The 12,085-nt window shown below is 43.1% G+C and overlaps 1 protein-coding gene across 2 annotated transcripts in view; it reads right to left on the bottom strand.

Annotated features, from left to right (window-relative positions):
• The window catches only part of ZBTB40 (zinc finger and BTB domain containing 40), a 70,469-nt gene that overhangs the window by 5,291 nt on the left and 53,093 nt on the right, over nt 1–12,085 (bottom strand). The window contains exons 16-17 of one of the 2 annotated variants that reach the window (XM_077457935.1): nt 10,416–10,502; nt 1,981–2,207 (exon numbers count right to left, since the gene is read on the bottom strand). In XM_077457935.1, coding sequence (XP_077314061.1) covers nt 1,981–2,207; nt 10,416–10,502 — 314 coding nt within the window. The remainder of the gene's footprint in view (nt 1–1,980; nt 2,208–10,415; nt 10,503–12,085) is intronic. The other variant, XM_077457936.1, reaches the window with a different exon arrangement.

Raw genomic sequence — 12,085 nt, 5'->3', positions numbered from 1 at the left:
CACTTGTTTTATGTTGCCCTCTTTTACTATAAAAAAAAATATTACAAATAAAATGAGGTTTTATTACACACACACACATATATATATATATATATATATATATATAAAATATACAAGAGAACAATGTACAATGTAGGGAGATGCTGCCACCTGCTTCACTAGTACAAAAGAATTATTATTACACAATGCAGGGCTAGTAGTTCCAGTCTTCTTCCATTACAGTGGGTATGCCAGCAGGTCCTTTAACCACTTCAGCCCGGACCATTTTGCTGTTCAAAGACCAGACCACTTTTCTGCGATTCGGCACTGCGCCGCTTTAACTGACAATTGCACAGTCATGCGACGTGGCTCCCAAACAAAATTGACGTCCTTTTTTTCCCACATATGGAGCTTTCTTTTGGTGGTATTTGATCACCCCTGCAGTGTTTATTTTTTGCGTTATAAACAAAAATAGAGCGACAATTTTGAAAAAAACACAAATTTTTTACTTTTTCAGTGTCAGTGATTTTTATTGTGACTGCGACATTATGGCGGACACATCAGACATTTTTGGGACCATTGTCATTTATACAAATGCAGTGATTCCTGTGTAAATGACACTGGCAGTGAAGGGGTTAACCAGTGGGTGGCAGTGTAGGGGTTAAGTGTTCTTAGGGGTGTGTTAGTAACTGTTGGGGGCGGGGCTTTAATTTAGTGAACACTGATCTCTGCTCCAATCACATGGAGCAGAGATCAGCGTCACTAGCTGCTAGGCAGAACGGGGAGATGCTGTTTACAATGGCATTTCCTCGTTCAGCCGCCCCGTGAGACGATCGCGGGTATGCCCGCGGCGATAGAATCCGCGGGACCCGTGACCGGACTCATGGGGGTCCCGACCAGCACGTGAGCCTGCCACCGGCGGCGCGCTCGCGACGGCAGGGTGGCAAGTTTAAAGGGATGCACAGGTATGCCCATTTGCCTGCCCATGCCATTCTGCCGACGTACATCGGCGTGCTCTGGTCGGGAACCGGTTAAGGTCTTGACTTTACCTTCAGGGGATCACTACCAGCCTGCCAGCGAGGTCAACATTTGCATGTAGGGTTTGGGTCCAGTTCCTTTTGACCATGTAGCTGCAGCAACCAATCTTAAAAAGAGGAACTGCAGTCTGTTCACATCATTTGTAATAAAAACCATCTTTTCCATTCTGAAGCTTCCCTCCAACCACTTTGCATATTATTTTATATATACTGTGATTCTGTACTTGCCAAATATGCTGCCGAAATCTCCCTCCCCTGTGTCTGGCTACAACTATTTTAACTGTGCGCAGGTGAAGCTGATGCCTGTTCACTTCCTGGATTTACACAGAGACACACCTCCAGCTCTGCAGGTCTCATTGGAACTCTTATGACTCACCCCCCCTCCCTTCCTGACAAACTCTCTAGCTTGAGAGAGAGCTGTGCATGATCTCATAAGCCTAAGCTTTTTACCAGAAAAAAACAAAACAGGAAATGGGCTGTGTAAGGTATTTACTGGCAGAAAAAAAAGGTTTTACTATCCAAAATGAAAACAAGGGCAGAAGATAGAATAGATGGAAAGATGAAAAACATTACTGAAGTTCCACTTTAAGCCCACCAGTGCTCCATCAGGGGTATCAGGAAAATGGCCTGAAGTATGGTACTAAAGAACACAAAAGATCCTTCAGAAAGACATTTGTAGGCATATCCCCCACATAAAGACACTAACAGAGGTTTAGCTGTGCTAGGGGGGGGTTATGCCCTGGCTGGGTTTCCTGCTTTTTTTGGTGGGGGATTTTTTTTTTTTGTGGTCAGCGTCCATTTACCTGAAGGTGGCAGCATAACCCAAGTAGTCATGAATAGGAAGTCCTGGGATGTACATATATCTATATCATCACTTTAAGGATGAGACAAGTTAACAGAAAAATCCAGAAGTGAAGGAACTTTGCCAACGACAGATTTCTAAAAGTACAAAATCATGACATACCTGTACAACCTGAGCATTTCCTGTATCGGTTTCTTCTATTACGATGTTGGGATGGTCGTTTTCATAGTGTCTCTCTAGCTGAGTCTGGGAAGTAAAAAGTTCACCACACAGTTCACAACCAAATGTATTCTCCGTCTCATTAAAGTGGTTGGCAGCGACATGGTGCTGCAAGGCTCCAGGAAACTGGAAACACTCACTGCAGTAAAGACACTGGAATGGCTGGGACCCTAAAATGGACAAAAATTAACAAAGTCAAAGCTAAAAACAATAATTTATGATATGCAAAAAAAAAATATAAAAAAAAAAAAAAAAAAAAAAAAAACGAAATGTTTGTGTACCAAATGTAACTCTATATATCAGCATATAAAAATGCACAGGCGTATAACAAGCATCTTCATTTTAGGAAAAAAAATTAAATATTAAATAAAAGAACTTTGAAGCAAAATAAGGGTCAGTGCCCATCAATGCAGGCTCACCATTGCCCATCTTCAGCCTGATGAATGCCATCTGCAGCCTCACAATTGCCCATCAATGCAGCTTGATCAATGCCCATCTGCAGCCTCACAATTGCAGCCTGATCAATGCCCATATGCGGGCTCACCTGAGATTACTGCTGCCTCGGAGAAGACAGGGACGGAGGGGCACTACGAGCACCGTCAGATTAAATACAGCAAGAATCTCCCGTTCATTCTGCAGCCTCTTTAATACAAAGTTCTACGATAGACTGAACACTGGTTGCCAGCCCAGGAGACGGGACTTCCTATTACAGAGTAAACAGATTCTCGCTGTATGTAATCTGACGGCTCTTGTCCCGCCCCTCCCCGTTCCCTCCTAGGCAGCCCAAATTGCAGTATCGGCGTACAACTTGTACCCGATTTTCAGGGTGAAAGGGTGCGTGTTATACGCCAATAAATACAGTATGTTCTTTCATTAGCATTTGAAAGGACAGGGCCAGTTTCGAGGCCAGATTTGACACCTAGAGGCCAATAAAAGTTCCCATCGAAGTAAACAGATTGCCACCTTCCTGAAGCCTCCAAGAAAAACGACTAGTCATCTTGGCTACAAGGATCCGCAGGAGCTATTCGCAAGGCCCCAGGAGGACTGCAAACTTTGATTGTATTAATAGATACAAGGAACCTATTTTATCACTCATAAAACCTAAATTAGCAGCAGAGAGACAAAAATAATTCCTTCTGATGGTACACGTTGGGTTTACGTGTATCCTCCCCCCCCCCCCCCCCCCGGGTAGATTGGCCAAGGGCTAAAGTCCAGCCTACATCCATATTTCAATAAATTGGGGAACCTGCAATATGGACAAGGTTCTTCCACGAAGCCAGGTCAAAACTGGGGAGTTCCCACATGGTCCGGAATGCTTCTACTAAAAGATAAACGTCGGTAAAGTTTATTTCTGTTTTTATCCCTTTTGATTTTCATAGAAAATTTCCAATTGTGTGTCTTTTTGTATTTTTTAGTAACTCTTTTTTTTCCTTTGTATATATTTTATGTACTGCCCACTTTCAGAAGATAAAATGAATAAGTGTCTTCTGTGTACTAAGCTAGGACTCATATCTCTCAAGAGATTGTTGTACTTCAATGCCTAAGTGCTCAGTCTAAGTTACATGTCAATCAGTATGCAATTGCATGCAGATTGTCTGGCAGATCTGCCAGACAGAGGTGTGTGTGTGTGTGTGTGTGTGTGTGTGTGTGTGTGTGTGTGTGTGTGTGTGTGTGTGTGTGTGTGTGGCCCAGCCAACCAGTCTGCAGACAAACTGTTGGGTGGTGGAGGCTATCATTTATTGTGTGTCGGGTGTGTGGACAGTGGGAAGAGTGATTAACTCCGGGGTTCTAGCTTCTAGGATAGCTGGAGGAACCTTAGACATGTGTACTAACTGCTAGATTGCTCCCCAACCCTGAAGCCTCGTACACACGATCGGATGTTCTTCAGGGAATTGTGTGATGAGAGACTGTTGGCCTAAAATCTGACCATTGGTACGCTCCTTCAGACATGCATTGTCCAACTTTCCGCCAACAAATGTTGGATGGCAGGCTAGTAAATTTTCAGCGGACAACGTTCTGATTTCCGTATCGTGTGTACACAAGTCCATCACACAAAAGTCCAAAGTACAAGCACGCATGCTCAGAATCAATGCTCACCAAACACAACATTAGCAGAAGGTGCCTAAAGGATGACGATCAAGAGCTGAAATTCCATGTAGTATGTCACTACGTTTGGGTTTGTTGGCCGACAGTTGTTTACCATTAGTATGCAAAACAAGTTCCTGGCACACGTCCTTCGGACAAAAGTCTGACGCTCTGTTGGCTACAATCCAATTGTGTGTACGAGGCTTTAGAGTGCTCCAGGTTGTATGTAAGATTCATATCTGCCTGTGTGCAGCAGGCTGCACTAGTGGTGGCCAAAGATAGTGCGGGCTGTGAAAATACCACAACCAGTCTTATTGCTTTGTACAAGTATAAATTCACCCTTATTTCCTTATAACCCAGTCACAGAACCACGTCTTAGTTAGCTAGTTGCTGTGGGCGAGCGTAACCGTGGCAGTTTGCCACAACATTTTTTTCTTGAAGTTTAAAGGGGACGAGATAAAAAGAATTGAGACCTATGGGACATACTGCTGCTTAGAGGAGATCGGAGACTGGCAAACCAAAAGGTATTAATTAGCCCACCAGGATAATCCCTCACACTCCCATTATGCTTCAGTTTTGTGCATAAGCAGTGGTAGAAGTAATCAAAAGACAGAAGGGTGGAACCCAAGTCCCTTAGTCTTCATTTACAAGGCCATAATAATTTTACTGGTGTTATTACACCTTTTTTTTTGGAGGAAAGTTACGTATAGATGCGCTTAAACACTTATGCGTATAGATCTTGTTTTTATGACTATTTATTTTCCCCTTTTGTTTAGGCTTAAAGTGATTGCAAAGTCTTGCTTTTTATAAAAAAAAAAAAACACAACAAGCATGTTATACTTGCCTCCTCTGTGCAGTTGGTTTTGCACAGAGCAGCCCAGATCCTCTTCTTCCCGGCTCCCTCTTCACCGTTTCTGGCCCCTCCCTCCTGACGAGCAGCTGCTATGGGGACACCCAAGCCGAGCTGCAGCCCTGTGTGTCCATTCAGACACGCAGCTGCCATTCGGGCCCACCCCCTCTCTTTCCCAATTGGCTGACTTTGATTGACAGCCGTGGGAGCCAATGGCGCAGCAGCTGTCTGGCGCGGGTCCAGGCTGAGACTGCCATTCACTTTCACATAGCAGGCTTTGACTATTAGGGCTGAAACGAATCGATTAATTATCTAAGAATCGATTATAAAATGAATCGATTACTATTTTCATAATCAAATAATTGTGAGTCAATTAGTTGGCCTGCATACAGAATGCATTCATAGTTTCATAGTAAGTAAGGTTGAATAAAGACACCAGTCCATCCAGTTCAACCTGAGTGAGTGTCTACAATTGTCCCTATCCCTGTACATTGCACACTCACATCGGTCCCTACCCTCAAGGAGCCCACAATCCAAGGTCCCCATTCATATACTAGGGCCAATTTTGGACAGAAGCCAATTAACCTACCGGCATGTCTTTGGATTGTGGAAGGAAACCGGAGTACCCGGAGGAAACCCACACAGGCACAGGGAGAACATGCAAACTCCAGACAGGTAGTGTCGTGGTTGGGATTTGAACCAGCGACCCTTCTTACTGCTAGGTGAGAGTGCTAACCACTACATCACTGTGCTGCATTATTTGTTTACATATCAGAAAATACAACGCAGCACACATACAGCTCAGTACACTGTTCATACATGTCAGTAAGTGCCTGAGAACATGTTAATGTGAGGAGTAATGCCTCATGGGACATGTAGTCCTGGGCAGGAAGTGAGCGGTTCTAAAGGCAGAAGTTTGCTTTACCTTGCTATTGGGGCGCTCTATACTGTACTTAACGCAAAGCAAAAAGCACTGTAGAAACAGATCAAAAGCAAACTGCATAGGTGTGTACCAAGCCTTATGCTGGCCACACGGATCATTTTTCAGACGAGAACATTCATATGAAAAATCTTTGTACATTCGCTGAATGAATGTTTGAAATGTTCACTTGCTTTTAACATTCTGTTTTAAAATGAATGTAATTTCTGAACGAAAAACCACATACACTGTCTGAAAATTCCTTTGACCAAGAAGTTTATCATTTCTAAATGTTCCTGTCACTGTGGTTGAAAACGAATGTCGATTTGACCCCACTAATCATTCGAAAATCAAACAAACATTCTTACAATTAATTTTTTTTTTTTTTTGAAGGAAGATCTTGTTTTTGTATGGCCAGCATATAATATATTACAGTTCTGTTTGAAACTTTTTTTCTTTCTTCTTTAAAGTCTGATGATATTTACCAGATTCAACCTCTAATACTAAATACAGTATATTCTCCTCTAATAGTATATACAGTACATCTCCTCTAATAGAATATATAGTATATCTCCTCTAATAGAATATACATTATATCTCCTGTAATGGTATATACAGTATATCTCTTTTGTCTTATTCTTAGAGCGGATTCGAGATTTTGCTCTCTAATCATATAGTCGGTTATTTATATTTACCACTACATATAAATAGTTAATATGTAAAGTTTAAAAAAATGGCAATTTATTCTTAACTAAATTAAACGCCACACTTTTAAGGTTATTAATTGGTTTTGATTAATCGGCCAACTAATTGATTATATAAATCATTATTTGCAGCCCTAGACTTGATATGCGGCTCTAGGGACACCCATCGCTCTCTACCATTTCCTGGATCATAGACAAGCTCCCTCCCCGGTCAGCATTCACAGTGGTGGGCACAGGACTTCATTCTCATACAGCCTTAGTGGCTCACACACATACCTTGGTCAACTGAAAATAATGTAGCCGTGTTTAAATCCATAATTAAAAAACACTTAGTATATGTATATTTTTACAGCGGTATGAATGAAACCTTAATGAACTTCAAGAAAAGGGTTTTACAATAAGTAAATTCCTGTTCCTTTACTGCTCATTAAGGGACACAGGGAAAAAGTAATTCAGAGATTTAGGACACATCCAAAGACATCCAACAGAGGTATGGGCAATGCAGCTAACAAACAGCAACAAGCCAACAAGGTAAATGGCGGGTTCAAAGAACTATCTGCTACAGTCTGGAATGGTCACCTGGAAGGTAGGGAACATGCAAATGGGAAAAAACAATGTGGCAGCCTTTGAACCGATGCCTGATGCGGAAAAGCCCAAGATGCGCTCACTGATGTAGTGGAGTGTGCCGTGAGAAGAAAACGCAGAGCTTGTCCTTGGGCCAAATAGGCCTGAGCAATTGCCCAAGCACCCTAGAAATGGTAGATTGAGGGACCGGCTATAACCTACAGGGACCCTCAGGAATGATGAATAGTCAGAATGAAATAAAATATGGCTGAGGAACAGCTTGCACCACATACATACATATATACAGGGTAACTATCTGAACAACATCTAAACAAAGGCTGTCACCAGCGAATGAGAAGCAAGCAGTTTTTAAAAAGACTTGCTAGAGCTGAGATCTGACCCTCAAGAGTATTCAAGGTCAAAAGTTAATTCGGACATACAGCATCTCACAAAAGTGAGTACACCCCTCACATTTTTGTAGATATTTTATTCTTGAATTTTTTTATGTGACAACACTGAAGAAATGACACTTGTCTACAATGTAAAGTAGTGAGTGTACAGCTTGTATAACAGTGTAAGTTTGCTGTCCCCTAAAATAACTCAACACACAGCCATTAATGTCTAAACCGCTGGCAACAAAAGTGAGTATACCCCTAAGTGAAAATGTCCAAATTGGACCCAATTAGCCATTTTCCCTCCCAGGTGTCATGTGACGCATTAGTGTTACAAGGTCTCAAGTGTGAATGGGGAGCAGGGGTGTCAAATTTGTTGTTATCACTCTCACTCTGTCATACTGGTCACTGGAATTCCAACATGGCACCTCATGGCAAATAACTCCCTGAGAATCTGAAAAAAAGAATTGTTGCTCTGTATAAAGATGGCTTAGACTATAAGAAGATGGCCAAGATTCTGAAACTGAGCTGAATCTTGGTGGCCAAGACCACACAGCGGTTGAACAGGACAGGTTCCACTCAGAACGGGCACATGCTCAGTGTGATAGCCAGAGGTTGTCTTTGGGAAATAGACGTATGAGTGCTGCAAGCATTGCTGCAGAGGTTGAAGGGGTGGGGGCCAGCCTGTCAGTGCTCAGATCATACGCTGCACATTGCAGCAAACTGGTCTGCATGGCTGCCAGAAGGAAGCCTCTTCTAAATATGATGCACAAGAAAGCCCGCAAACAGTTTGCTTTAGACAAGCAGACTAAGGACATGGATTAATGGAACAGTGTCCTGTGAGATAAACTTATTTGGCAACCAGGTGAGGAGTACAAAGACAAGTGCGTCTTGCCTACAGTCAAGCATGGTGGAGGGAGTGTCATGGTCTGGGGCTCAATGAGTGCTGCCAGCACTGGGGAGATACAGTTCATTGAGGAAACCATGAATGCCAACATGTACTGTGACATACTGAAGCTGAGCATGATCCCCTCCCTTCGGAGACTGGGCCGCAGGGCAGTATTCCAACATGATAGTGACCCCAAACACACCTCCAAGACGACCACTGCCTTGCTAAAGAAGCTGAGGGTAAAGGTGATGGACTGGCCAAGCATGTCTCCAGACCTAAACCCTATTGAGCGTCTGTGGGCATCCTCCAATGGATGTTGGAGGAGCTCAGCTTCAAATGGAAGGTGGAGGAGCTCCATGAAGTTCTCTAACATCAACCAGCTCTGTGATGTCGTCATGGAGGAGTGGAAGAGGACTTTAGTGGCAACCTGTGAAGCTCTGGTGATCTCCATGTCCAAGAGGGTTAAGGCAGTGCTGGAAAATAATGGTGGCCACACAAAATATTGACACTTTGGGCCCAATTTGGACATTTTCACTTGGGGGTAAACTCACTTTTGTTGCCAGCGGTTTCGACATTAACGGCTGTGTGTTGAGTTATTTTGAGAGGACAGCAAATTTACACTGTTATACAAGCTGAACACTCACTATTTTACATTGTAGCAAAGTGTCATTTCTTCAGTGTTGTCACATGAAAATATATAATAAAATATTTACAAAAATGTGAGGGGTGTACTACTATTTGTGAGATACTGTAACTGGAGAAGGTCAAGATATACTTCCCTCTGTGCAGTGGATGTGCACAGAGCAGCCTGGATCCTCCTCTTCTCAGGTCCCTCCCTTCTGTCAAATGCCCACACAGCAAGCTATGGGGGGGAAGCCGAGCTGCAGTTCCATGTGTCTATTCCACAGCACCTTGTCTGATCAGCCCCATCCCCCATTCCTGATTGGCCCACTGACTGACAGCAGCAAAAGCCAATGGCACAGCTGCTGTCTCCCAGCCAATCAGAAGGGAGAGTCTTGGACGGCCGAGGGACTCGTGGGCATTGCTGGATAGAGAGGGGGCTCAGGTAAGAAGTATTAGAGAGAGGGCTACTGAACAAACTATGCCTTTTACAACTCCTTTAAATCTTAATTATTCTTTTTGAAATTAAAATAAAGATGTCAAACTTACCTGCTCTTTGCTATGGTTTTGCACAGAGCAGCCCCATCTTCTTCTGGGGTCTCCTGCCGGAGCTCCTCGGTAAGTGGTCCCAAGGAAAGCCTCTTTTCATGGGGGAACCCGTGCGTGCGGTCTCACGAGCCGTCCTTTCTGCGTCCATTGACAGAGCAGGCAGCTTGGCCCTGCCCCCCTGCTCGGCACAGCATTCCATTGACAGCAGCAGGAGCCAATGGCCCCCACTGACATCAATATGCCCAGGGAGAAGGGAGACAGCTGCTCTTGTGTACTTGGCTGGAGTGGATCGGGCTCAGGCAAGTATAAATGGGGGAGGGATTTTGCAGCACAGAAGGTTTTTCACCTTAAGGGATTAGTAAGATGCCATATATTACATTTTTTTTTTTTTTTTTTTCGCTGGACCCGGGAACAGGTAAGTGTCCATTTATTAAAAAAGTCAGCAGCTGCAATATAAGTAGCTGCTGGCTTTTAATATATATATTTTTTATTTTATTTTTTTAGGTGCAGAACCGCTTTAATGTACCATTCATAAAATGCAGACGGCGATATGGAGCCTGTGGTGTCTGAAAGAGTTCCCTCTAATGCTGCAAAAAATAAAAATAAAATAAAAAAACAAAAAAAGAAAACCCAGAAACGCTGCGATTTGAGAGGCTGATCATATGACTGGCAGGTCACGTGACCTGGCTTTACTCATGAATTATATGTCCTTGACACATATGCAGGCTTTAAACAGAGACTCCCATCACTCATTCTACATTTTCCAGCTCATCTGAAATTTTTCTTTATGGAGAATGTTACTTGCCTGAGTGTTTGCATTTGATGTGGACTTGTAGTGCGGCAGATGTGGGGAAGCTCTGCTTACATTTCTCACATTCATACCCTTTCCCATCTGAAATGGAAAAGAAAAAAAGGGGCTTTGTTATTGTTATCACACCGGGGGGGGTGAAATATGAGACTGTGGGCACAATTCACTAAAAGTTATCACATGCGTTATGACGGTCACGGGACCAGTTAACGAATGCAATAACGAAAAAGTAAACTCACCATTTCTCATATGGGGTATCTAGTGTAAACACCAGAAGCGCTCGTTAAATACCGCAGGAAAAGGCATTTCACTCAATTCACAGAAGGAAATGAAAAAAAAAAAATATGCATGCTGTAATTAAAACGGAGTGCCAGGCTTTTTTTGTTTATTAAAAGTCAGCAGCTACAAAAAGTATAGCTGCTGACTTTTAATAAACAGGCGCTTACCCTGTTCCACGGTCCAGCGATGCGGCCGCACAGACCCCCGCTCCTCTCCTCTGCGCCTTCATTGAAACTGGGCACCCGGGCGTGATAGCTTGCGGCTTTCATGGCCAGGCGCGCACTGCGCTCTCCCAGAGGACAGGCAATCTTCTGGGACCTGTCACATGTCCTACTTTAGGGTGGAACTTCGCTTTAAGTAGTGGTCCATGCGTGCAATAACTATGCGATAAGTATGGCAACGGTCAGGCCCAGGGTTTGAGGAAAGCGATGGGTTTAAAAATATTGGCAGGAAAGTGCAAGCTGAAGCAGGTGGCAGCTAGATTGCACTCAGGAGTGATCTCTGGAGGCTGGCTGACAGCGTAGCACAGACGATGGAGCCCTTTGAATCCAGTCTCCTGAAATTTAAAGTAAAGCAGAAGAGAAGATCTCAGGTGATCCTTTTAAAGGAAAGATGCTTTAACCACTTAAGGACCGGAAGAATCTTTCCCCATTAATGACCAGGCCATTTTTTGCGATACAGCACTGTGTCTTTTTAAATGACAATTGCGCGGTAGTGCCCAAACTAAATTGATGTTCTTTTTTCTCCCACAAATAGAGCTTTCTTTTGGTGGTATTTGATTTTATTTTTTGTGCTATAAACAAAAAAAAGAGCAACCATTTTGAAAAAAAAACAAAAACAATATTTTTTACTTTTTCTTTTTTTACTTCAAATCACTTTAGGCCGATACGTATTCTCCTATATATTTTTGTTAAAAAAAAAAAAAATTTGCAGCAAAGCGAATATTGATTGGTTTGCGCAAACATTATAGCGTATACAAAACAAGAGGATAGATTTATGGCATTTTTATTATTTATTTTTTTACCAGTGCTTGCGGTGATCAGTGATTTTTAGCGGGACTGAGACATTGCGGCGGACAGATCGGCCATCTGACATTTTTAAAACTTTTTTGGGAACCAGTGGCATTATTACAGTGATCCGTGCTAAAAATATGCACTGTTATTGTACTAATGACACTGGCAGGGAAGGGGTTAACATCAGGGGCGATCAAGGGGTTAAATGTGTTCCCTGAGTGTGTTTACTAACTGTATGGGGGACTGTGTGACTGGGGGAATAGACAGTGTCTGTGGGATCTCCCCTATTAGAACGGAGATTTGCCTTATTTACACAGGCAGAGCTCCATTCTCTCACTGCGGGGAATGATTGCGAGTGGGCGGCAGATGTAAAGT

This window comes from Lithobates pipiens, unplaced genomic scaffold (assembly GCF_037356315.1).
Source record: "Lithobates pipiens isolate NorthernLeopardFrog02 unplaced genomic scaffold, aLitPip1_a1.2 Scaffold_27, whole genome shotgun sequence".
In the NCBI taxonomy this organism is placed as follows: Eukaryota; Metazoa; Chordata; class Amphibia; order Anura; family Ranidae; genus Lithobates; species Lithobates pipiens.
Note: the sequence above shows the minus strand (reverse complement) of the source record. Positions and strands in the feature narration are given on the sequence as shown.